Source organism: Cynoglossus semilaevis, chromosome 5 (genome assembly GCF_000523025.1).
Source record: "Cynoglossus semilaevis isolate Cse_v1.0 chromosome 5, Cse_v1.0, whole genome shotgun sequence".
In the NCBI taxonomy this organism is placed as follows: Eukaryota; Metazoa; Chordata; class Actinopteri; order Pleuronectiformes; family Cynoglossidae; genus Cynoglossus; species Cynoglossus semilaevis.
In genome coordinates, this window is record NC_024311.1 from 12,214,720 (window position 1) to 12,223,985 (window position 9,266).

The 9,266-nt window shown below is 40.0% G+C and overlaps 1 protein-coding gene across 1 annotated transcript in view; it reads left to right on the forward strand.

The window, feature by feature from the left end:
- The window catches only part of LOC103379118 (SKI family transcriptional corepressor 1 homolog-B), an 11,080-nt gene extending 4,411 nt beyond the window's left edge, over nucleotides 1-6,669 (forward strand). The window contains exons 3-10 of the mRNA XM_025055882.1: nucleotides 66-582; nucleotides 973-1,114; nucleotides 1,212-1,277; nucleotides 1,412-1,474; nucleotides 2,281-2,355; nucleotides 3,895-3,969; nucleotides 4,648-4,713; nucleotides 5,768-6,669. Coding sequence (XP_024911650.1) covers nucleotides 66-582; nucleotides 973-1,114; nucleotides 1,212-1,277; nucleotides 1,412-1,474; nucleotides 2,281-2,355; nucleotides 3,895-3,969; nucleotides 4,648-4,713; nucleotides 5,768-5,865 — 1,102 coding nt within the window. The 3' untranslated portion in view covers nucleotides 5,866-6,669. The remainder of the gene's footprint in view (nucleotides 1-65; nucleotides 583-972; nucleotides 1,115-1,211; nucleotides 1,278-1,411; nucleotides 1,475-2,280; nucleotides 2,356-3,894; nucleotides 3,970-4,647; nucleotides 4,714-5,767) is intronic.
- The last annotated feature ends 2,597 nt before the right edge of the window (nucleotides 6,670-9,266 follow it).

Below are 9,266 nucleotides of genomic sequence, written 5' to 3' on the forward strand. Positions count from 1 at the left end.
GGCGCAAACACCCCCAAAGCCCCCCCCCCCCCCCACCAACAGCACCACCCTCACCCTCTGCCTCACCCTCACCCTCACCACGACGGCGCAGAGCGCGTCCCCAGCTCCCAGTCCTCCTCCACAACCAAAAACGACGAGGACAAATCAGGGGACGAGACGTCGCCCAGAAAAATCAGCTACATCTCCGCTTTCAGACCCGTGGTCAAGGACGCCGAGTCCATCGCCAAACTCTACGGCAGCCGGGACGGTTACGGCGTGCGCCCTGGCTACCTGTCCCCGGACTTTATCAGCGAGAGCTCCAGTTACAGGTCCGTGTCACCGGACAGGGACAGCGTGGTGGACGAAGACGACGACCCGGACGTGGATGTGGAGTCCAACCGGGGACAGGAAGAGGAAGAGCTGATACGGATTTCTCCGGGACGGGACCACCGTGACTCCCCTGTCCCGGACCGGGTCTCAGCGGGAGACGGGGAGAACCAGGAGCAGCCCGACGCCTCCTCCAGTCCTCCCCCGGAGGAGTCGGCGAACACCGGGTCGTCGGACGAGGACAGACACTTGCGTAATGGCTCTCCTCTTCACGAGGTAAGATTAGATTAGATGAAACTTTAATGATCTCTCACTGGGGTGGGTTCACAGAGGAGACCACCGCAGTGGAATGTAGTCCAGCCCACGTGGAGTGGGTTTTATTTTTTATTTTTTTAAAAAAGGATTTAAAAACGATGTGTGTTTTATTTATTCGTCAGTCCAACGTGGTTCACAGTACTGTTCTGGAGGAACCCTCAGTTCCGTCCTGGTTCATTGCTGCCTCTTCAGGAACTGTTTAACCTCCATTAGAGGTTTCCGATGCAAATGTTCCATCGAGGACCAATCACAGGCCTCTGAAGATCCGAGGCCCAATTACAACGAGATGTGGGGCAAATAACAAATAATTGTCGCTTGTTGTTCAACAGGACTGTGCGCTTCATTTTGCAGGTGTACGTACATGAAAGAGAGAAGGAGCCCTCATCATCATCATCGTCTTCTTCATCATCGTCATCATCATCATTGTCCTCCTCCTCCTCCTCGTCCTGTTTTGTGTCCAAACAGTCCAGCAGCCTCAGCAGCAGATCCAACGGTAATTATCGAACCGCTTCATGCAAATAGAGCTGTTTTTGTGTATTGAAAAAAAAAAACAACTTTATGTATGTATATATATATTTTCATATGTTTAGATGTGGACCACGTGTCTGAGATACACAGAGCAACAGCGGTATATCAGGAGCAGAAAGACAGACAAGGTCATTTTTATTTATTTTTATTTTAACTTTTAATTTATTTATTTTTAAAAATATACAAACATTAAATATTACATTATTGTGATTATTAATGTATTTATGAATTAATTATAATTGATTAATTTCTGTTTCTGCAGCGGACGGAGCTTTACGCATCGACATCAGTGTCCGAGAGAGAGACTTGGAAAACATGGCGAAAGGTGGGAATTCTGCTGCTGTTGGATCAGAAATAATTCAAAAAAAATATTCTGTGTAATTTACTGAAGGTGGAATAACCATTTATAACACCTACTTTAAAAGAAGTAGCAAATATGTAAATGTTAGTCATTAAATTTAATATAACAACCGAATTTATTGGATTTTTTTTAATTGCATTTGCAGCATTTTTTTAATGAATATTTTAAAAATTTAAAAACATCCATTTACATGTGCGTAAATGCCCACCCGGGATGATTTGGGTTTTTTTTTTTTCTTTGTGCTTCCCTGGTTGTAAAACCACTTAATCACAACATGTGGGGGGTTTTGACTTATTATTGTAAGAGGAAATCGTTTAGAGGCTATTAATATTTTAAGGAACAGAGCCATAACCCCGAGGCACGGCAGCTAATTATTTTACAACGCTTGGAAAAACCCTGGGACTCCATTATTATCGTCTCCAGCTCCAGGCAATGCATGGCAATTACTGTGGCAGCGAGTGAGAGGAGCAGCGGAGCGGGAGGCGCTGCTGCTGCTGCTGCTGCTGCTGCTCCGGGAGGTTCGAGCCCCTGAGTGTGTGTTTTCACTGGACTCAGACACGAAGCCGAATCCAGAACCAAGGCCTCGTGATTTTCTGGTGGTGGACGTGGGTGTCTGTGGTGGTGGTCCCTGGTGGAGATGCCGGGGCTCAGCGGGTGTCAGACTGTGTCTGTGGTTCAGTGTTTCCGAGTGAATAACGATCTCCTCCTGCAGCAGCCGAGGACGGTTCTCTGGTAAAAGCTGACACGTTTCCTCTGCGTTGTTTTTGCAGAGGAGCTGCAGAAGCAGCTGGTGGAGCAGGTGGAGCTGAGGAAAAAGTTGGAGAGAGAATTTCAGCATCTAAAAGGTACACACGTCATATATATGTTTATATATGTCAATATATATTTCTGTGTTATTACACATATATATAAGCATATATAAGTTAATATATATTTCTATATTAATATACATATATGTTAATATACATTTTATTTTAATATGTATATATATCAATATATATTTATATATTAATATACATATATGCCAATGTATATTTCAATATTAATATACATGTATGTTAATATATATTTTATAAATTTATAAATATATATTTTTAATCCAATAATTTCTTTAGCAAAGAAAGAATACCAACATGCTAACTTTAAATGACATTACATTTTGAATATATTTTATTTTTTATTAGACCAGAAAATAAATTACCTCAGTAATGTGTCTTTATATTTGGCTGCACCAACAAGGCTGACACAGTGGTGAAAAATGTATTCCTATAGTTGTAGGACGAAGGAGAATATATGATACATATATTTTAAAAAGTAGTAAATGTAGTTTTAAAAAAAAGATTTATCTGTTTTGATCGGTGTCGTCCAGTCTAACAAAACCACAATGGGGTCACGACCCACCGTTTGAAAAAGTCAAGTAAAATAAGAGATGTAAAATTACTTACACAGGAACATCTGAGTCACCAACACAACATATATACAAATACTTATATATATATATATATATTTCTGTTTACATTTTGAGTAAAATAACAGTGTCAATATATGTGGTTTTTGTATCAGTTATTCAGAGGTGGACTTTTTTTAAATAATGAAATAAAAAATATAAAATATAAATATGAATATATTAAATATATTCATTTGCATACAGAAAAATAATAGACAGACGACAAAGGTCAAAATGATGCTAATGTCTGAGCCACTTATCTGGGCAAGGATTTACTCTGTCAGTTACAACAATAGGGTTTAAAGTATTTTTGATATTAGGAATTTAGGAGGTTCAAGTACAAAGTACCTGCGAGTAGGATCAGTATCTGGAGTTTGAGGTTTTATTAAGAAGGTCAGATTGATCCACACAGTATCGATCAAAACTAAGAGGTGGAAAAGGATCCTTTTCAGACACCAGTAGGTGACGCTGATTGCTAAGAAATAACTGAATATTTGAAATTTTAAAATATGAAAACATTTTTTCCTCATCCACTGAGGAAGACAAAAATCCACTTTTTGTACTACAGTAATATCTGGCTGGTAATATCTTCAGTACTGTGTTCAGTAAATCCCCCCCTTGAAGCTTTGAACACGATTTACTTTGAAATTCATTTTCAAATTCATGAAATTGATTTTTTTATAGAAAAAAAATTATTAAAAAATCTATTCCAATTTCCCACTATATTTGACAGAAAAAAAAGAATTAATTTCCTCCTCTGCAGTAGCTCCATGCCCTCTAACGGGACACGCCCCCCACTTTGGGATCCACTGCTTCTTTTTTTTTTTACCTCCTGCAAATCCCAGTTATGTTCAACTATGAAGTTATTTTTGAACTCCAACAGAGAGTTTTTAACTCAGAGTTTTCACGTCTTCTTCTTCTTTTTCTCGCTCTTCAGATAATTTTCAGGATCAGATGAAGCGTGAGCTGTCCTACAGAGAGGAGATGGTCCAGCAGCTGCAGATTGTCCGAGGTTGGTGTCTTCCTTAACCCAGAGCCTTCACGGATATTTATTTTGTTGTTGTTTTTTTTTTTTTTATGTCTCACCGTCAGGTGGAGGTAAATCGATGCCTTTTTAGAGTTTATGGGAACAGAAGGAAACGTCCCGACTTAATAAAACAGGCCAAGCTGCGTCAATCAATCTGAAGCAGACATGTCTGTTTGAAAACACAACTGAAATGAAAAGTGACACTTGCATATTGAACATGTCGATGATCCGGGGCCGGCCTTTTTCCTGTAAACCCCGGCCTTTTTCCCCTCCTTTCACAGTTGAATAAATTGTACATTTTCAATAATGAGATATCAGAAGGTGAACCTGAAACCTCATTGTTTTGTAGCCAATGGTTATTTTCTCCTAAATCATGCTCTGGAAAATTGAATAGACAGACCATTATGTAGTGCTGTATCGGTTACATGCAGTAGACAGCAACTAATGCCACCCTTTAAAGGATTGGTTTAATGTTACACTAGTTTAAATACAGGGTTCAAGTACACAGAGGGGTCACTCTAAATACCATGGGGGCAAACGGCATACATTACACTCCTTCAACTCAGATTTTACACAGCAGCTCCTTCTCTTTTTTTCTTTTCCCTTTACGTTTGTATTCATTTATTTATATTTATTTTTATTTAATTTTTTTTTTTTTGATAGACACTTTGTGCAGCGAGTTGGACCAAGAGAGAAAGGCTCGTTATGCAATACAGCAGAAGCTGAAAGGTAAATTTATCTGGTCCAGAGAGAGACATAAAGACATGCTTATATAAAGACAAATATGCAAGTGCTACTTTTTTTGGAATTTGACATTTCATTACATGTAAATATTGGGGGAAAAAAAGAAAAGAAAAAAAGACAGCATTAAAGGATAGGTTCACATTTGTTTATCCTTCAATTATGATAATGATCCCATTGGAACAATATTGGAAACGCTCCACACACACACATATATACATAAATATATATACATGTTGGTTAATATATAAAATGTATTTATACTGTATATATGCAAACGTGACATATATATATAAATATATATACATGTTAGTTAATATATGAAATGTATTTACACTGTATATATGCAAACATTTTCTTTACTTCCATGAAGTCCATATGGGCCACAAAACAGTGATACAGAAAAATGTCTTTGGTTTGAGTGGAACTGGTGTGGCCCACATTGTTGTGGCCCACATTGTTGTGGCCCATAGTTGATGATTGGTGATTGTTTTCCTTCATAATTCATATTTGAAGGTAGTTTGTGTGGACCATGTCTTGGCCAGACCAGGTCATGGGTTTCCCACATCCTGGGCTGCAGATAGGGGGTGGACTAACGGGTTTGTTGTCCTGGGCCCAGGATAGGGGGCGGGGCCCAGAAATGGGCCAGCATTAAGTTATGGAAAAGGAGAGATCTGGGCGCAGTGTAGATCTGCCCAGAATGATATAACAAAATCCAGCCCGACATTCGTTCGACAGTTGTCTTAAGAAAGCCGAAACGATTACAGTCGAGAGGTAGAACAGTCAAAGGTTAGCTAACATGTTAGCCTAGAGCTGTGAGGGCTGGGAAACGTGTTTAAATGACTCACAATAATCCAAAAAATCCCAGCCTTTCTACAAACTCTGCTCCACAGTAACAACCTGAAGACAGACTAAAAATGTGAACCTATCCATTTAAAGAGGCCGGGTCATGTGACCGCTGACGAGGTGTTGAATGACTGTTGAAGCTGTTATTTGTGTGCTTGTCTGCATGTCCTCACCTGGTGGACCTGTTCCCCCCCAGAAGCTCACGACGCCCTTCACCATTTCTCCTGCAAGATGCTCACTCCTCGTCAGTGCACCGGAGCGTGCACCTTCAAACCCCCGCTGCTGCCTCCGTAGTGTCTCGGCACCACCTGGCACATGTGCACCTGATCCCAGCACAGCCACAAAAAAAAAAAAAAAGGAAAGAAGAAAAAAAGGTTCACCTCCAGAGTTCACTCTTCACCCAAGGATTACTGACGCATTCTTCACACATCTCAGAAATTTAGCACTTGAATGAACTCCTCCAGAAAACATAGACCGCAGCGATGTGTCGTCGACCAACTGAACTTTCACTGTACGTAAAGAGATCAGTGAATGCGGAGTTCAGGCCGAGGACGGATCGTTGATGTGAGGCCGCGAAGCTGAAACCAAGGATTTTCTGATTCAAAGCTGTCTGCTCTTGAACTCCTCTGAAAAAAAAAAGAAAAAGAAAAAAAAGACCAACAATAATATATACATATACATATTTATCATGTGACAATGTGCAATGGCTTGTATGCCTGTGTTTCTAAGTTGACGACGTGTCTCATCATTTATGCTTTTGTTGCTTATTCGACTGCATTGAGTTTTTTTACACGTGCTGTTCGTGTCTGTCTCCGGTTCATCTGAACAAACCACTCCATAAATCGTGAAGCACTTTAACAAGGCAACGTGTTTGAATTGGACTCTGCCGTCCTATACCAAATTCTGTGATCCAGGTCTGAGGGATCAGTTTGTTTTTGATCGTAGACTGGGAGTGCTCCGCGGGTTTGAACGGCAAATCCAGAAGAAAAATGTTGACACTTTTATTTTTTATTTTCAATAATATCACTGATCAGTTTCCCTTATAATTTATATTCATGGTTCATGGGTCAAGGGTCAAGGGTCATGGACTCAAATGATCTGAAGGCATATTCATGGTTCATGGGTCAAGGGTCACGGACTCAAATGATCTGAAGGTCACTACTGCTGGGTTGTTATTGGTGTCCAATACACAAAGAAGCAAACTGATATTTTAGAAAATAAAATAAAATAAAATCATTATTGAATTTAGTTACCGGCCGAATTTTGGGGGCGGTTGTGGGCTGGAAATGGCCCACAGGCCAGGGGTTTGAGACCCCTTGTCTCAAACCCCTATTATAGATGATAAAATGACGTTGTCACATTTACACAGCCACAAAAAAAAAAAAAAAGGAAAGAAGAAAAAAAGGTTCACCTCCAGAGTTCACTCTTCACCCAAGGATTACTGACGCATTCTTCACACATCTCAGAAATTTAGCACTTGAATGAACTCCTCCAGAAAACATAGACCGCAGCGATGTGTCGTCGACCAACTGAACTTTCACTGTACGTAAAGAGATCAGTGAATGCGGAGTTCAGGCCGAGGACGGATCGTTGATGTGAGGCCGCGAAGCTGAAACCAAGGATTTTCTGATTCAAAGCTGTCTGCTCTTGAACTCCTCTGAAAAGAAAAAGAAAAAGAAAAAAAAGACCAACAATAATATATACATATACATATTTATCATGTGACAATGTGCAATGGCTTGTATGCCTGTGTTTCTAAGTTGACGACGTGTCTCATCATTTATGCTTTTGTTGCTTATTCGACTGCATTGAGTTTTTTTACACGTGCTGTTCGTGTCTGTCTCCGGTTCATCTGAACAAACCACTCCATAAATCGTGAAGCACTTTAACAAGGCAACGTGTTTGAATTGGACTCTGCCGTCCTATACCAAATTCTGTGATCCAGGTCTGAGGGATCAGTTTGTTTTTGATCGTAGACTGGGAGTGCTCCGCGGGTTTGAACGGCAAATCCAGAAGAAAAATGTTGACACTTTTATTTTTTATTTTCAATAATATCACTGATCAGTTTCCCTTATAATTTATATTCATGGTTCATGGGTCAAGGGTCAAGGGTCATGGACTCAAATGATCTGAAGGCCACTACTGCTGGGTTGTTATTGGTGTCCAATACACAAAGAAGCAAACTGATATTTTAGAAAATAAAATAAAATAAAATCATTATTGAATTTAGTTACCGGCCGAATTTTGGGGGCGGTTGTGGGCTGGAAATGGCCCACAGGCCAGGGGTTTCAGACCCCTTGTCTCAAACCCCTATTATAGATGATAAAATTACGTTGTCACATTTAATTAGATTCTAGTTGGAAGTTTCGGTCACAGATGTGGTCCCAGAGAAATATTTGTGGCCCAGATCTGGCCCACAATCTACTTTATGTGACTTTGAAAGCCATACGTGGGCCAGATGAAATTGTTTTGTGGTGGTTCATTTTCACCATAACTGGTCATAGATCATTGTCAGTTGTCAGAAGAAAAATACGTGGTACAAATATGGGCCACACCTACATCTTTTTAGGCCACATTTGCCCTTATCTGAATTTACCAGATAAAAGTTTAGACCACAGAGTCTGCAGGACGGTTTTTTAAAGACATCAAAAATCGAATAAAAAATATCGAATATTGTCAGAGAACTACGGTTCGTCGGTTCTTCCTGAATCAGCGGAGCACTCTCGTTTTCCCTTTTTAAGTTTTGGATGAAGCACATTATTGTGAGCACTTACTTCTTCACACTCTTCAAAACGATAAAACGCGATATTTCACTGAACCGCGTGTCATTATACAACCTTTTAAAAAAAACCGGTGTTGAGCCATTTCTTAAGTATAGAATGTACAGTTTACAGTATTTACACTTATTATTATGATTTGTTTCGGTTCATCACATTCACCTACGAGTGAAAAGAGACAAAACCAAAACTGTTTTTTCTTTCCCGAATCTGAAGTTCGTTTGTAAAGAAGACTCTGTACAAGAAATGAAAAATAGTAAACATGGAAAGTAACATCCTCACTGCTGCATTTCTCTTTCTCCTCATTTGAACTATAGTTTGAAAATACAAAGATTATTTCTGGGGGAGGGAAGGGGGAGGGCGGAGGGGAGGTCCGGTTTTCTGATAGTTCATAATTCCACCATTTATGTATGTAATCTTGTCAATATGAATAAAACGTGAAAGCTACGGCACCCTGTGTTTTCTGTCTGCTTTCTTTTCACCGGTGTGAGCCTGACACCTACTGGCCTGGGCGCGGAATGACTCCAGAAGTGGCGGCTCATATTTCCTCTTATTGTATTTGTCAACATGATCTCTTTCATTAGCTGCTATATCAGTGCATGACATGTCCAGTCAACTTATAGTGTTTGACGTGAAGTCGGGGGAGCGGCTGATCTAACAGTGAAATCTAATTCTTCTGATGGAAGGGCTAATAGATATTGATTACACGGCTCCTGGTGCTCGGGTGCTTCATACTGAGATGGATACTCACAGAATGTCACGGATGCACAATGAATGTTAATTTTTCCTTTTTTTTTTTTCTTTTTTTTTTTTTGGTGAAAGCAATCGCTTTTTACGGTAAAACCATTGAATATGAAGGCGGTCTGTGGCTCTGACCTGAGCTCTGGAGTTTAGCTGGTTTACTGTCTGACTATTACA